The 17,532-nt window shown below is 43.8% G+C and overlaps 1 protein-coding gene across 1 annotated transcript; it reads right to left on the reverse strand.

The window, feature by feature from the left end:
* Positions 1 to 710: 710 nt before the first annotated feature.
* FEM1B (fem-1 homolog B) lies at positions 711 to 11,615 on the reverse strand. Its single transcript, XM_030577931.1, has 2 exons — positions 10,580 to 11,615; positions 711 to 4,905 (listed from the first exon to the last, which is right to left on the reverse strand). Exons 1-2 carry the CDS (start codon positions 10,825 to 10,827, stop codon positions 3,270 to 3,272), a joined length of 1,884 nt encoding a protein of 627 aa, XP_030433791.1. The 5' UTR covers positions 10,828 to 11,615; the 3' UTR covers positions 711 to 3,269.
* Positions 11,616 to 17,532: the final 5,917 nt, after the last annotated feature.

Consider the following 17,532-nt stretch of genomic DNA (forward strand, 5'->3'; position numbering starts at 1 on the left):
CACAGTGGCAAAACCAGGTAACCCCCTCCACGAAAAGGCATCTCCAGCCTAGTCAGCTGCTCTAATGTGAAACTAAGTGGGCCTGATTCTGTAACAGCTTTCAGGTCCCCCTGAAGGCAACATTAGTTGCAATCAGTTAACACTTCACATGACCATCACCACCATCAAGACCTAGGGCTGCAACCAAAAGGACGGTCTTGGGAACCGAGTATGGCATCAGGAGTCAAGAACTCCACTATAGACTTGCCGTGTTAGACCTTGGGCAAGTCACTTTGTGCATTACCCAAAGCCCGATGTCAACAGGAATTATTTCATTGATTTCAGAGGACTTTAGCTTAGACCCTTGAACACTGTGCATCAACTCCCCAGTTTATAAAATAGGGCTAATAACACTCATCCATTTTTATACAGTGCTTGGAGAGCCACATGAGCTATATAAATGCTAAGTAGGGTTGTTGCTCTTGGATAATGACATTTTCTCTGCAGCTTTCCACATACTGAAGTCATGGGTGAAGGACCCTAGAATAGGAAGGATGCAATGGAACCAAAGGTGGAAATCAGCAGAACACAAATTGCGAGCTGAGATACAAGACCACCACCCTTCCCACCAGAACATTTGGGGTAATTTTGTTTTTTATTACACAGCAGAATGATTTGTGGAGGAGTTTCATTTAACTAACAATTTCATCTACAGAAATCTCAGGCATGTGTTTGTTCCAAGAATGGTTTTATGCAGATATTTCACAAGAATACATTATGTAGATTATTTTACACGTCAGAATCACATCCTGAGGAAAATAGTGCAAGGATGTGCTGTCTTAATTAACAGTACAAATTGTAACCAGTGCCTTTTGAGCAATTCATAAAGCAGTCAGCTGTTATCTACTGCCTAGCTATTTTGCCAGCAGCATGTCACACGCACTACTAATATAGAACCAGTGTTCAGTCCTTTCTTCCCTAGTCAACTGGGTTTCAAGAACTCTTTAGTCTACGTTAATTATACACATTATAAATGTGTACTGAGGTGCAGCAGTGTCCAAATAACTTATTTGATGTAGGTGGCACATTATAGCAAGAGATGGAGTTTTTCCCCAACATAAACACAGATTCATCTATCTGCTTATTTTAGTTGGTGTTAAAATATATCAGCCACCACTAACGTTACCACCATAATATATATCTTCTGGTATTTGTCCTTCATGTTCTCCAGCAAGGAAAGTCTTGAGGCTTTAGCTACAATGGATATCATCCTGCAAGGTGCTGAGAAGCCATTGGCTTCAGAGGGCTTGAGGACATTTGTCATCTCGTGGGATCAAACTCAAAAACATATGAGCTTTAAGAACTCTTTCTGGCAACAGTAAATTAAAAGCCTTTGAGGGTATCTAACAGCCAGGCTAGAAATTTTCATAATAAAATCTCAGCAAAACAGAAATCTAAGATTATGTGAAACTTCAGATTGTTGGTACATTTCAGATGGGCAGAGGAAGACATGCAAAGTACAAAATTACAGGAACACTATTGTCTTCCTGCCTATTCTGTGAAAGGTTCTGTGGTGCTGCATTTGTTTTAAGGCCATGGGTGACTGAGTTTGGCTTTCTCATCTTTCCTGAAACGCTGAATTGCAACTGTTGGTTTTTCACACTGTAGTTGAAACTACATGAGATACAAATTCCAAAACACATTTCTCATTTAAGGATTTTGTTTTCACGCTCTGGCAGACTGAGAAGCTTGCAAGTTAAAGATGTAAAGGAAAAAGCTTTGGCACTGTTACAAGAGACACACAACAGTCTATATTTACAACACTATACAATCTGAGCAGCATTGTTCTGAATGGCACTAGCCAAAAATTAGAATTACAAACTAATTTCACATTCAGTGTTTATTTATTTGTAATACAAATGGAAACGTGTGCTCAGATCTTGCCTGAAGTTCTACTCAGATTGTTTAAAAAAATACAGAACATTATTTCATTGTCTGACCATTAAAAAGCCCTATTTAAAATAAGAAACAGAATTTTCAGGAGGCCGCCAAAACAAGTGACATTTTACTGCTGCAACTTCTGCCAAGGAGAAGTACCTTCTCAAGTAACAGCTATTATACAATCAGTTACTTCTCGTCATAAAAGAACACTTTAGTTATAGGATGATTTTTTTTTAAAAAAAAAACAATTTTACTGTAAGTTTTCATAATGAAAGGAATAAAAATCATGAAAAAATTTAAACTGAGTCAGAAAGACTAATTCCATGCTTATTGGAAACTTGGTTCTGATCATCATCACACTTGAAGGAAGACGTTTGGGCAAAGGGGTTCCTTCAATGAAAGACTGCTCCATTAGGAAGACACAGCATTAGGAATTCTGGAGTGCAGTTTTAAAAACTGAGTCAAAACGTTGCATGTTAAGCACTAAAATGACAAAAAATTTAAAAGCTATTTGAAATGTGAGGGGACGTGAACATGCACACACACACACACACACCCTATCCATTTTCTAGGTAGCCAGGCATGATATTTTTAAATGAGTGGCTTGCTGTGTAAAAAGAAATTGATTGATTTAGATTCATTTGGATAGATGTGCTAGTATAAATAAAGAACACGATTATTTAACTATTACTATATCAGCATATTCATACAGTTGAATTTAAACCTGTATTTCCTAATAGAGCGTCCCCATACTTCTACAGCTGTCGATAAGTGCTGCTTACATTTCAAAAAAAGAACAGGAATAGTTTAAAATGTTACTGATTGCTTCAGTGTTAACTGAATGGCATAAAAAGATGGTAAGAAATGAGAGCCATCTGTATATTGGGAATTATCAGCAACTACAAGATACTTTCAAATTCTTTTTTTCCCTTCCTTGTCCCAAGAAGATTTTAAATCTACAAATTTGCTGCAGAGGTAATGTGGTGGCATGAGCTTTTTAACAGAAACATCTTTTTAAGTGGCTGTTTAAAGCATTCTCAGCTGTAACTCATGAATGCACGTGCATATTTGAAACAATATTTTGTGCTTGTTACATTTGGTGTTTGTTTTCATTTTGTTTTTGTTTTTTTAATCAAAAAAGAGTGACCAACTTTTCAGACATCAGACTGTAGTTACATCCAAGCAATGTGGCTTTTTTCCCCAAGATCTGTTTGAGAACAGAGGCTGAAGACTGAATGCAAAGAAACAAAAACCCCCAAAGTGGAGAAAACTAATCTATGCACATGTTTTCTATCATCTGTGATTTACGTCTTCTCTGAGTAGCACCACCTTGAAAGATTTTATGTAGCCTAATGAAATTCTACAAATTCTTCCAGAGTTCTGGGGATCTGCTTTTGGTAGCTTATGTTATAGATCCGCACTGCGCGGGCAGCCAGGCACTTGAGGCTCAGCTTCATTTGAGTTTTAAGGAGTATTTCAGACACCCCAGTTGTACTTTTATCAAGAGGAGTCTTCTTCTGCTTATTTGTCATGTCTGTATGAGCACCAGCCTCCACCAGACTAATGATAATCGAATGCAAAGTCAAAAAATCACTGATGGGTCTGTTGTACTGAACAATGATGTGAAGTGCGCTGTTTCCTTCGTTGTCCACTGCATTCACTTCAGCACCACAGTCTAATAGGAGCTTGGTGACAAGTGCATTTGGAAAGCTGCAGACGTCATTTGTGTGGAAGTCATCTACTGGAGTACTGGAGTTGACAGCATGATGCAGCAAACTAGACCCATCCCGAGTTCTGGGATCAAGATTAATCAAGTTATAAATCTGCTTGTTGAGTCGAGCCTGCTCTTCTTCACCACACTGAGTCTTGGTTGAGATGCACACCAAATACAAGAAGGTAAAAATATTGCATTCGTAGTTGTCCATGGCTGTGTGGATGTCAGTGTCTTGGTTGTTTTTAATCCTGGACATTCCTTGTTCTATTTCCAAGACACTACACCTCAAAACACTTTCTATGTCCTTGGCTTTAACAGGCTCATTCAAGTGTATCATCTGAGAGAAGACTTGAGCAAACCTCAAGAGATCCTTATGGGTATTCCTATTACCTTTCTGCCTCAAATGCAATGCATGAAGCCACAGTTTGATACACTGTTCAAACTCCATGTTATCTGCATAAACAGCCCCACGATAAATAATAGGATGCGAAACATCTATATTGTCCGAGCCCAAAATTCGTTCACGCACTATGAGGCCTTCCATGTGAAGGGCATCTCTGTCCTGCCTAATAGATTCTAATTCCTGAGGAGTTCTGCATTCAGTTCTGTTTCCATAAGCTTCGATTTGTGGAAGAATCTCTTTCTCAACGATGTTCTCACTGTCTCTATACCTCTCCAGCATTGCTAAATATAAATAGTGATAAGTCTTCATTATATCGTAATTTTCTCTGTCATTTGCAAACGATGCACCCAGAAGTTCCAAAGCTTCAATTCTACTTTTTCTGTCGCAGTCTGCATGAGCAAGGAGAAGTTCAACTACATCTGCTTTACAGCTCTCAGCAGCTACTTTTAATGGAGTCATTCCATGGCCATTCACCATCATTGCAGATTTCCATTTGACCAGCTCTCTAACAATCTCTAAATGGCCAGCTTCAGCTGCGAAGTGTAATGCTGTAGCACCACAGTGAGCCTTGGCATTGGGATCAGCATGTTGTTCTAGGAGATATCTCACCACATCCGTGTGCCCCTTGTAAGCTGCAATCATAAGGCAAGTGTTGTCATACTTGTTGGCAATACTGATGTTAGCGTTATTTTCTACCAGATATTTCACGATGTCCAGTCTGCCATCAAAGCATGCGGCCCGCAGCGGAGTTGAATTGGTCACAGTAGTGTGGTTCACATTGGCTCCATGACTAACTAGCAGTTTGACGACTTCAAAGTGTCCGGCTCCTGCTGCACACCAGAGAGCTGTGGCTCCATCAATGACATAACTACAAATTGAAAGACAAAAAACAGGCAGTTAAACTGCTGCACTTTGTAAGAGATCAGAGTAGTCTGCAAGAAGCATGTTACCAATATTCCAAGTTTCTATTCAACACAGGCAGATATTTTAGAGCCATCCCATTTTATCCTTGGAGATATTTATCAACAGAGCCAAGACAAAATAAGGCAATCAGCAAGTACACAGATGTCCAAAAGAAAAAAAAGTTAGAGATTGAGATTTTCAAAACAGTGCCAGGGATTTAGCCACATGACTCCACTAATATTAATAGAATCACCTAGAGACATTCAGTAAAGGAAGGTGAACCTACAGATCTTTAGAATTACATAAGGAGAATAAAATTCAGAGTGAAAAAGATAAAGTCTGATGTTTTCTCCACTTCACTAGGCCACTGGAATGGCACTGGAATGTGGAAACAAGAGCTGTTTATATCACAGCAATATGGATGAAAACAGTATCTCAGACTTCACTGGGAAACCAAACCATTGCAAAAGGACAAAACCATCTTTCATTTCAGTTTGTAGACCTGCTCAGGCATTCTCCAGAGTTAAAACTGAATAATAGAACACCAGCGTGACTTAACAATTATGCTGCAAATGCACATAAGTAATTTTGCGAGAATAGTCACATGTGTATTTGCATGCTCAAGTGCTCAGAAGACACCCAACAGGACAAGCTTCAGAATTTTGATCTAAAGACAGTTCCTAGGGCTAGATTCTGATATCCTTACTCAGCATGAGCCGTTCCTTACTCCACAAACAGTCTCTCTGAAATCAGTCTCTCTGAAGATGTGAGGAAGGATTTCAAGCCCTGGCCCTATGACCAGAAGTGCTTTCTTGGTGCAGCAGGGGGACACATACACAAAACATTAATTTGGGGAGTAAACAATTAGGTGTTATGAGCCAGTCTTCCTTAGTTTGCACCTTGGCAGAGACTAGAGGCACCACTGCAGACTCCCTAGCACAACTGTGGCAATCAGGCTCACAAGAATGATAGAAGATACAGGGAGCACAAACAGTGAATGCACAGCACACTTCCCATGCCCTAGCCTGAATATCCTCATGCAGGGGGGTATGAGAAGAAGTTTAAACAGGTGGTGCATCTAGCCCTATATCTGTGCCAGGAAGAAGTGAAAGGACCCAGCCATCCCATAAACACACAGTGATGTAGAGAAGAAGAGATTTCTCCATCCAACAGCAGAGTGGCGATAACAGCCCTTCCCAGGGTGGATACAAATCAATGTTGTTTTTGATAAAATGCTTTTTGAGGAAAAAACTTATCTAAAGATAGTTTTAATTAAGATACATGATAGCTCAAAGATATCTCATCATGGAATTATAAATTCTAATTCTATAGTATGAGATAATATATTCATTTAATGTTTACGAAAAGTTTTGTAAATGAGTTCCAATAGTTCATGGATTAGAGACCCAATCTTACATGGTTCCAGGGACTTCTGTACAGATAATTTAGATTAATCTTTCTATCTACCCAATGGGACTCAGTGCTCAGTCTAGAAGATACCATCAGAGATGCTTAGGCCTGTTCTACACTAGTGGGGGGGGGGTGCCAATGTAAGATATGCAACTTCAGCTATGGGAATAGCGTAGCTTAAGTCGACGTATCTTATTTTGACTTACCTCCCGTCCTCACGGCGCGGGATCGACGGCCGCGGCTCCCCCGTCAACTCCGCTTCCGACGCTCTCCCTGGTGGCGTTTCAGAGTCGACGGGAGTGTGTTTGGGGATCGATATATCGCGTATCGTCTAGACGCGATATATCGATCCCCAATAGATCGATTGCTACCCACCGATACGGCGGGTAGTCTGGACGTGCCCTTAGTATTGCAGTTCTCAAACAGTGGATTTGTGCCTCCAGAGATAACATGCTTGTTAACAGCAAAAATGTTTTAAATAAATAAATAATATGTAGAGGTGAGAAATAACAGACCTCAACCCTATTGTCCCTCTTCAAATTTGTGTACACAGAGTCAATCCCTTATCTCTCTCTAAAAGTGCAAAGTTTCAAAAGTTCAATGAATAGAAGATTGTTAGGGGTGGAATAGATCTGGACAAGGAGAAGAGATCTGGAGATAAATGTGAGAAGGGAGGGTCAGGGAGTAGAAACAAAAGTGAAACTCTTTGAGCAGCATACTCCAGAAGTCTTGAGGTCTTTCTGAGGGTAGCCTTCATTGATTTGAGATCTACCAAACCATTCTCTCACTAGAAGGGAAAACCTATAATGGCAGCAGGCTGTAAAAGAAACCCAGTTTGGGTCTCATCTATCTATGAGTTGTGAAGAATATGAATAACGTTATAAACACACACAACAATGCACTTTTATGTAGAAATCCATGATTAAATCGAGTCTTTCCTGACTAGTGATTTAAATCAAATCCACTCTGGCCCTTCCTAGCATTGACTGGGAGCAGGAGTCCCTCCTCCACCTCAAAAACAGGAGAGACCCTCATACACATACACCTCCACTCTACTCATTCTCGAGGAATTTTTCTTTGGAAAGAATGATCAAAAAAAGCATTCTTGGGATCAGCCTCTCTCCCTCAGTGCCACAGAGAGGAATTGCTCTTACCTTCTCTCCGGAGCTGGTGGAGAGGCATAGATATAATTAACTACAGGCCATCAATTGACAGCTAGATGAAAGTCAGCAGCGGGTACCCATTATGTTCTCTCTCTCTTCCTGTATCTGAAACAAGCTCTTCCTTTTCATACAGGCAGCACAAAGAAAGCAAATCTGTGAAGCTTGAGTTTGCTTTTAGGGCAACTTTAGCTTTATGGATATAGTTGGGCAGGAGATTTCAGTTTTTTTATTATATGAACCATTTATGTTCCAGCATACATGTTGGAACATGTTAGAAGAGTGTTTCTCAAACTGGGGTTGCCACTTGTGTAGGGAAAGCCCCTGGCAGGCCGGCCTGGTTTGTTTACCTGTCGCGTCCGCAGGTCCGGCCCCAGCAGCCCCTATTGGCCTGGAGCGGCAAACCGCAGCCAGTGGGAGCCACAATCAGCGGGACCTGTGGATGGGGCAGGTAAACAAACCGGCCTGGCCCACCAGAGGCTTTCCCTACTCAAGCGGCGACCTCAGTTTGAGTAACACTATGTTAGAACAGCATTGCAACGAGAAGTTTTAAGAACAAGGGCGGTAAGAAGGGTGAAGAAAGGAAGGTCCACTCAAGAACACAGAAACAAGATATTCTGGAGAGGTAACCTTGGTTGACAATAAGTGTTATTCATAATCTAGTAAAATTTCACTGTACAGTATTCATTCCATGCTAAACTAAAATACTTACATCAGTGCAATGGTTCTAAAAAGCTGAGGGACTAAGATTCATTTAGAAAAGCCTCAGGCAATAGCTCTGTCCACACTACACAAAACAAATCCATTTACAAATATGATTTAACACACAGCTAAAACTGCATAAACATGTTTAAATAATCCACTTTAACAAGGTATCTGAGCAACCACAATGCTCTTCTGATGAGTTTTGAAACCCATAGTATCAGAGGGGTAGCCGTGCATGCATCCAATGAAGTGAGTATTCACCCATGAAAGCTCATGCTCTAATACGTCGGTTAGTCTATAAGGTGCCACAGGACTCTGCTGCTTTTTGAAACCCATAGACTCTTGGGTCAGGTAAGGTAGTCTTCTACAAACCAGGCAGTTGAGCAGCCAAGAATTTTAGCTTACTTTTGAGAAAAGTTTCTTCTGCACCTTCAGTCTGTATGCACTTAGCTTGCTAGTGTGCTGATGTAAAGTCCACAACTATCCAAGTCTAAGTCATAAGATTACTCTGTATTCCCAACTAAGGAAGAGTAAAATGGCTAACAAAATGCAGGAACTGAGTTTGTGGGAACTACAGCTCCTTATACAACCTTATCCAGAATGCTCCATAGCTCAAGACTAAACTCTTGTGGCCCCAGCAATCAGAGCTAAAGTAACCTTTAAAAAAATAATTACCATTCAGTAAAATCTGAATGTCCAAATTAGAAATAAAACTTCATTAAAATGTAAATATCAATGCAGCCATAAAAACCATCTCCCATGCCTTTAAACAGCTAGAGTAAGCAAGGTAGAGAGGAATTTGCGCTCTCACTGGAGGTTTTCAAAGCACTTTAAAAACATTTAAGCCTCACAAAATCCCTGTATGCTACATAAACAACTAAAAGGGTCCTTTTTGTGATAACTATTACTGTACATTTGGGCTGAGAAGGGCCCTGTAGCATATTACAAATGCAGCTATAGTATCTCATGCTGTGATCCTGTCATACATCTCAAAAGCTAAGCACCAATCGGTGGCTGACTGTGAGATCCAGCTGTGCAGGAAGCGATGGTGGTGATTCAATATAGGCCATTCTCTTTCCCGTGACTCTGAAATAAACTGGTCCCACAGCTTTTGTCAGAGCGCGCTGAGCTTCTGGGGACATGTCTTGCAAGAGAAGGAAAACTGATCTTGTGACCAGAATGATCCCATAGCATATCTTCCAAGAACAAAATTATTATCCGCAGTGTCCTGGCTAAATCCCAGCTCTGGTGATTACGTTCTCTCTCTTAAAACTCCCCATGCAGTTTGAGTTGAAACGTGTATTTTCTCCCCTTCCTGTCCTAAAATGTTGTGTGCCATTGAGCACCTCCTTCAAATAATACTGTATTTTAGTGTTGGAGGAAGTGATGGCTCCTGTATGGTTTACATACTACAGTGGTTGTTTTGGGATAAGACGTACTATACAAAAGAGTAATACCATTTGTGGAGTAATTTAGAGAGGAATCCCTGTCTACCTCATCTAGAACCAGAGGCATTATAAATTATATCTAGAGCAGCTGAAAAGGAGGGTGGCTACATACAAACAGAGCATCCATGTGGCTCACACCTTCCCTCTCCATGCGACCCATGGTAGCAGTGAGGTCACAGAATAGTACATTCTGGTATATCCTGAAAAAAGGTCACTTGCCCAAGGCAAAGGCGAAGCTTTCCCTAGGGAGCTGAGGTGTGGGAGTTGTGGCTAGTCCCATTAGATTCTGTATAAAGTAAGATTTTTTTAAACAACAAAAAAAAATACATGTTTTTCCCATGTAGTTGGGAAGATAGTCTTGCAAATGTGAACTGAGGGAGTTATGACTCCCTGAGTCTACACACAACTCCTGTAGCACTGCTACTGCTCATAGCTTTCCCAGCAGAGTGCGGGTGAGGATGGGGGGAACCCTAGTTAGTTTAACAGCTACTATTCTGACTCTGGTAGGAAAGTGCTGTGTGTTCCCAATAATCACACAGAGAGGGTATGTCTACACTAGGAACATTGCAGTGGTATAGCTGCATCACTTGTAGCGTAGAGGCCTACTACAATGATGGAAAGGGTTCTTCCGTTGCTGCAGTAAATCGATCTGTCTGGGAGGCGGTAGCTAGGTTGACAGAATTCTTCTGTCTGCAATAGGCATTAGAATAACTTAATCACAGCGCACAGGACATGAACATTTTCCCAGGCCTCAGTGATGTAGGTAAGACAATCTAACTTTGTAGTGTAGACCAGCCCCGGGTCTGGTTAGCAAGATCTTTCAGCATCTGTTCTGAGACAGCTCAATTTTCATCCTGGCTTTGCAATTCCCCTTGGAAAGAGGTAGGGGTAAGAGACAGCAGCATTGTGTACGTACCCATCGAAGCGGACCGTGCCAATCTGATGGGTCTGCACCTGGTAATGTTCTAGCAGCAAGCGCACCACCTTGGTGTGACCGTTACGGGCTGCGATGATAAGGGGCGTGGAGCGCTGACCACTCTGCTGGCTGACGTAGCTCAGCAAGTACCTGATGTCATTCTCGGAGCGGTTGAGCAGCAGGGCAGCCAGGGTCAGCACTCTCCCTTCACTGGCCGCCTTGTACACGTAGCCCGCCAGGCCTTCCATGGCCTTCTCCGCCTCCTCCCAACTTCTCCTCCTGCTGCCACCGCCACCCTCAGGCCTGCCAGCTGCAGCTGGTGCCAAGGCCAGGCTAGTCTCTTCTTCCTCCGTCCTGAATCGGTCCACAGCGGGGGGCACATGCGGGCAGGCCCTGACCAGAGCCCAGCTGGCCCCCTCAGGGTCAGCAACAGCGCAGGGTGACCCGAGTCTCCACCACTACCCACGGCCCCAAGGACGCCCTGTCAGTGCCACATTCCCCAGCCCCTCGGAGTGCCACGTGCCAGGCGGGTGGGCAGCCACCCCTCCGGGGCTCTGTGCCCACTACCCCCCCCCCGACAGGGCCTGGGGGCAGGGAGCCCCCCCAGGAAAGCTCCCCAGGGAGGGCCTGGTGGGGGAGGGACCCAGGAGGGGGAGAAGGGGGCGGGAACCCCCCGTTCCTACAGGCCCTAGAGAAGGACTGGGGGAGGCAGGGACTTGGGAAGGGCGGGGGGTCTGACACGCCCCCTTACTACGGGTACTCGGAGGGGCCTGGTGGGGGGCAGGGACCAAGGAGAAAGCAGAGGCGCGGGCGCCCCTGCCTCACTACGGGTACCCGGAGGGACCGTGGACGGAAAACAGAAACTCTGAGAGCGCGACTTCCCAGGAGTGACAGGGTCGAGCCCCACCCCCCAAGCTACGGGTGCCCGCAGGGGCCGGGCAGCTGCGGCTCCCTCAGGGTGTCTCGTGCCGCTCCCCCCCAGGCCCGCGCGCGCTCCTTCTAGGCCGCTGAGATTCCGGAAGCGAAAGCGGAAGTGGCCGAGTCCCCTGTGGAATCCATCCCGGCCGGGAAAACACGACCCGAACAGAACCGTTCCGGGGCTGGCCGGGCCCGCGGCAGGACCTGGGGGGGGCGGACGGTGCCAGGGACTGGCCCTGCTGGGAGGGAGCCGGGCTGGGTCCCCCCATTCGGCCCCTTCCAGCAGCCCAGCCCCAGGACAGGGCCATGGCACCGAACGGTGGGGTCCCTGCCGGGCTGTGCCATGGCGGGGGGGGGGGGGGGGGGGGAGCGCTTCCCCAAAGCTGGTTCGTGGGTCTCCAGCCGTCCCAGGTCCCACCTCAACCCTTCCTGCTCGGGCACTTGCCTGGCGCCCCCCACCCCTCCACACACACCCAGGCCTGATCTGGCTGCAGCCATCGAGGACCTTCAGGTGACCCCCCTCCTGCAGGTTCCTGAGGGCAACCAGCCAAACAGGGAATCAAAATAAATCCCCTTCCCTCCCACACATAGACTCTAGGACCGGAAGGGACCTCGAGAGGTCATCGAGTCCAGTCCCCTGCCCTCATGGCAGGACCAAATACTGTCTAGACCTTTCCTAAAAGACATTTATCTAACCTACTCTTAAATATCTCCAGAGATGGAGATTCCACAACTTCCCTAGGCAATTTATTCCAGTGTTTAACCACCCTGATAGTTAGGAACTTTTTCCTAAAGTCCAACCTAAATCTCCCTTGCTGCAGTTTAACCCCCATTGCTTCTTGTTCTATCACTGGAGGCTAAGGTGAACAAGTTTTCTCCCTCCTCCCGATGACACCCTTTTAGATACCTGAAAACTGCTATCCTGTCCCCTCAGTCTTCTCTTTTCCAAACTAAACAAACCCAATTCCTTCAGCCTTCCTTCATAGGTCATGTTCTCAAGACCTTTAATCGTTCTTGTTGCTCTTCTCTGGACCCTCTCCAATTTCTCCACATCCTTCTTGAAATGCGGTGCCCAGAACTGGACACAATACTCCAGTTGAGGCCTAACCAGCGCAGAGTAAAGCGGAAGAATGACTTCTCGTGTCTTGTTTACAACACACCTGTTAATGCATCCCAGAATCACATTTGCTTTTTTTGCAACAGTATCACACTGTTGACTCATATTAAGCTTGTGGTCCACTATGACCCCTAGATCTCTTTCTGCCATACTCCTTCCTAGACAGTCTCTTCCCATTCTGTATGTGTGAAACTGATTGTTCCTTCCTAAGTGGAGCACTTTGCATTTATCTTTATTGAACTTCATCCTGTTTGTCTCAGACCATTTCTCCAATTTGTTCAGATCATTTTGAATTTTGACCCTGTCCTCCAAAGCTGTTGCAATCCCTCCCAGTTTGGTATCGTCTGCAAACTTAATAAGCGTACTTTCTATGCCAACATCTAAATCGTTGATGAAGATATTGAACAGAGCCAGTCCCAAAACAGACCCCTGCGGAACCCCACTTGTTATACCTTTCCAGCAGGATTGGGAGCCATTAATAACTACTCTCTGAGTACGGTTATCCAGCCAGTTATGCACCCACCTTATAGTAGCCCCATCTAAATTGTACTTTCCTAGTTTATCTATAAGAATATCATGCGAGACCGTATCAAATGCCTTACTAAAGTCTAGGTATATCACATCCACCACTACTCCCTTATCCACAAGGCTCGTTATCCTATCAAAGAACGCTATCAGATTAGTTTGACACGATTTCTTCTTTACAAATCCATGCTGGCTATTCCCTATCACCTTACTACCTTCCAAGTGTTTGCAGATGATTTCTTTAATTACTTGCTCCATTATCTTCCCTGGCACAGACGTTAAACTAACTGGTCTGTAGTTTCCTGAGTTGTTTTTATTTCCCTTTTTATAGATGGGCACTATATTTGCCCTTTTCCAGTCTTCTGGAATCTCCCCCGTCTCCCATGATTTCCCAAAGATAATAGCTAGAGGCTCAGATACCTCCTCTATTAACTCCTTGAGTATTCTAGGATGCATTTCATCAGGCCCTGGTGACTTGCAGGCATCTAACTTTTCTAAGTGATTTTTTACTTGCTCTTTTTTTATTTTATCTTCTAAACCTACCCTCTTCCCGTAAGCATTCACTATATTGGACATTCCTTCAGACTTCTCAGTGAAGACCGAAACAAAAAAGTCATTAAGCATCTCTGCCATTTCGAAGTCTCCCGTTACTGTTTCCCCCTCCTCACTGAGCAGTGGGCCTACCCTGTCCTTGGTCTTCCTCTTGCTTCTAATGTATTGATAAAAAGTCTTCTTGTTTCCCTTTATTCCCATAGCTAGTTTGAGCTCATTTTGTGCCTTTGCCTTTCTAATCTTGCCTCTGCATTCCTGTGTTATTTGCCTATATTCATCCTTTGTAATCTGACCTAGTTTCCATTTTTTATATGACGCCTTTTTATTTTGTAGGTCACGCAAGATCTCGTGATTAAGCCAAGGTGGTCTTTTGCCACATTTTCTATCTTTCCTAACCATCGGAATAGCTTGCTTTTGGGCCCTTAATAGCGTCCCTTTGAAAAACTGCCAACTCTCCTCAGTTGTTTTTCCCCTCTTGATTCCCATGGGATCTTACCTATCAGCTCTCTGAGCTTACCAAAATCCACCTTCCTGAAATCCATTGTCTCTGTTTTGCTGTACTCCCTTCAACCCTTCCTTAGAATTGCAAACTAGGTTTGACGGGGACAGGTGAGCAAACCCCACAGGTAGGTGGGGAACAAGACCTGGGAGATGGGTCGGAAACAGGAGGGAGCATGGGCTATAATGGCAGAGAGAAAGAAGGGTCAGGGCAAAGCTGGGAGGCAAGATCAAACCAGTATCTTAGATGCCTATATACAAATGCAAGAAGCATGAGTAATAAGCAAGAAGAACTGGAAGTGCTAATAAATAAATACAACTATGACATTGTTGGCATTACTGAAACTTGGTGGGATAATACGACTGGAATGTTGGTGTGGATGGGTATAGTTTGCTCAGGAAGGATAGACAGGGGAAAAAGGGAGGAGGTGTTGCCTTATATATTAAAAATGTACACACTTGGACTGAGGTGGAGATGGACATAGGAGATGGAAGTGTTGAGAGTCTCTGGGTTAGGCTAAAAGGGGTAAAAAACACGGGTGATGTCGTGCTGGGAGTCTACTACAGGCCACCTAATCAGGTGGAAGAGGTGGATGAGGCTTTTTTCAAACAACTAACAAAATCATCCAAAGCCCAAGATTACACCAGCTGAGCCAGGGTTCCCTTCTCCTGCCTTATAATTCCACCGGCAGCATTGCCGAGCCCTCAAAAATCATGAGTCCGGGCTCCAGGAACCATGAGCTTGGCTTTAAAAGGATGATTTCCATAATCCATTTGGGGTTCTTTTTAGTTCCTTTCTGTTCTGGTGGCATTCAGGGTGCAGCTCAGGTCACATTTTCACATGTTGCTCTGCAGCCATGAAGGGTAACAAGTTTTTAGTTTTAAATGAAAACTAAGATTTCTGGGTAATCCCCTGACTCCAGGAGTTGGGGCTTTCAGAGGCACACCAACTATCGGGAAAAATGGCAACACTGTTAGCACCCCAGTCATCCAGAGAATCTTCCAAAAATAACAGAGTAGATTAGACCTATGTTTCAAATGTAAAAGTAATTGGGGAACAATACGCTTTTGGTGAGGGGGAAGTTTTAGGGTTCTTAATAAATCATAAAAGGTCACAAGCTTAATTTTTAATTCTTATGTGAGTCACTTTAAGGAGCTGTTAGGGATAGGAAATGCAACAATACCCACCAGCATTATGGGGTCCCTGCTTCTTGGTTACCATCTGTTGTGGAGTTTTCTTTCTTTTGTTCTAAACTACTTGCCATGTGTCACTGCCTGAACCATGTGCTGCATGAAAGGGGCTTCTCGGGTGAGTGAAATGCGGAACTAAACAATCAGCATTAATAATAAAAGGAGAATTACGTTTATTGAAAAAACTGTCACATATACTAAATTTTACATATACACTAATGTTACCAATAACGAAAGCAGATTATTATTAGCCTGATTAGCTACACAAAGCAAAGTAAAGGTCCAAACAAAGGAGATTGTGTGGGGTGATCTTCTATAACAAGGCTGAACAGCAAGTACAATATTCCTGAGATACAAAACAACACCGGCTATATTTGGGGGTGGTTTATTATTAATTATCTAGATTGCGTAGTATGTAGAGGTTACAATCAAGATGGGGCCCAGTGTGGTGGGCACACTGGAAACTCAATAGGGCCCAATCCTGCAAACTCTTATGATCATGCTTAATTGTACTACCACGAGTAGTCCCACTGAAATCAATGGGCTACACAGAGTAGTAAAGTAAAGCCCAGGCATGTGTGAAGGACCAGGGCCCTAGAGAGAAACACTAATCCACAGATTTACAGTCAAGCTAGACAAAACAAATAGAGTAGGAGGGAGACTAGAGGCGAAATGACTTGCCAAGTGGGGGAGTAACAGGTAGAACTAGCACCCCGGACTCTTCCCAGTCCAGCATCCACTCCACTCAACCAGAATGGCTTGTGTAGGCATGCCTTGTCCCTGGCCTTTTCCAGGAAAACGATTCTCTTCAACAAAAGCTGTAGGTGTCCAAATACAGAAATGGAATGATAAACTGGAACTCTTTTTGAAACAAAAAATCGTGCTGAGCAATAGTAACAGGGCAACCAAGGCCCCAGTCCTGTAGTGAGTGAGAGCCCCACTGACTTTAATAGGGATCTGCCCACACTCAGTACTCAGTAAGGGGTCTTGGCCATAACATGTAAACACACTGGGATCTTGTGGGATGACAGACACTATATAGATGTAAGTTGTTATCAAGAACAGAGACGCGATGCCTCTTGATTTGGAAAGTCCTCCTAAGCCTGCTGTCTCATTTTCCAGGTGAGGAGGGCCCATCCCTCTGGTGTCAGGCCATCACTTTCCGTCTTTGCTCTAGTTCACCTCTGTTCTCCCAGCTCTTGTCATCTGCAGTCTGGCATCTTTGACTTTGCATTCCAAAAGCAAGCTCCTCCAGACAACTTCTACCTCCTCAAACAGCCCGATCTTGCAAAATCTCTTTTAAGTAGCTTGACTATGCCACAAATGCAGGTGATAGCACTATTCAGTCATACAACTTCCACTGCTGAAAGTGTCACAATGGCTTATCCTCGGTAAGTATAACTGTTTGAAAGTGTGCAGGAATCAGGACGTCCTCTCCTTCCCAACCTTTCACTGACAGATGTGTGGGAACATGTCTCTCCCTTTCTGTGCTACATTTGTTTGTAACTGTGTGTCCATTTGTGTTATCCACGTCCTATAAGGCAAGGACTAGAACTCACTCTTCCTGCTTGTTGTGTAAAAACCAGAATTTTCCAATGATCTTTATGAAATTCTGCCCAGAAGAGCCTTGGATTTTCCCAGTCTCAACTTGTACCTCTGTTCAAGGGCATAATTCAACTCTCATTAGTATCCGTGGGGATTTTGTCATTGACTTCAATAGGACTAAGACCCAAGTGTCTATAGGTGTAATTCTGTTCTCTATCACTCCTGCTCCACCATTAGCAGCTTCACTAAGGTTGCATCAGTTCAACTGGGGGGAAATGTAGCCCCATCTGTTCACTTGTTTCTCCCTTTCGTCTACCGTACTCCCCTTCTCTGGAAGCTTTTAGCGGATATGTCATCTTGTGACCAGTTATTTGTTATAATTACCTGACACTGTAAGTAAAGTGATCTACTAATTGTACTGAGGTCTGCTACGTGCCATTGTTTTAGAAGGATACAGTAACAGCAACATTAATAGTTAATTTAAAATAATGCAACTAGACCCGCTGCTTTCTGTGGAAACTTCGCTACAAGCTAGTCTATCCATTATGTATGGGAGCAATGGCCTAATTCTGCCAAAGGCAACTGCCAAAATAGGTACTGAAGATAC

This window comes from Gopherus evgoodei, chromosome 10 (assembly GCF_007399415.2).
Source record: "Gopherus evgoodei ecotype Sinaloan lineage chromosome 10, rGopEvg1_v1.p, whole genome shotgun sequence".
Taxonomy (NCBI): Eukaryota; Metazoa; Chordata; order Testudines; family Testudinidae; genus Gopherus; species Gopherus evgoodei.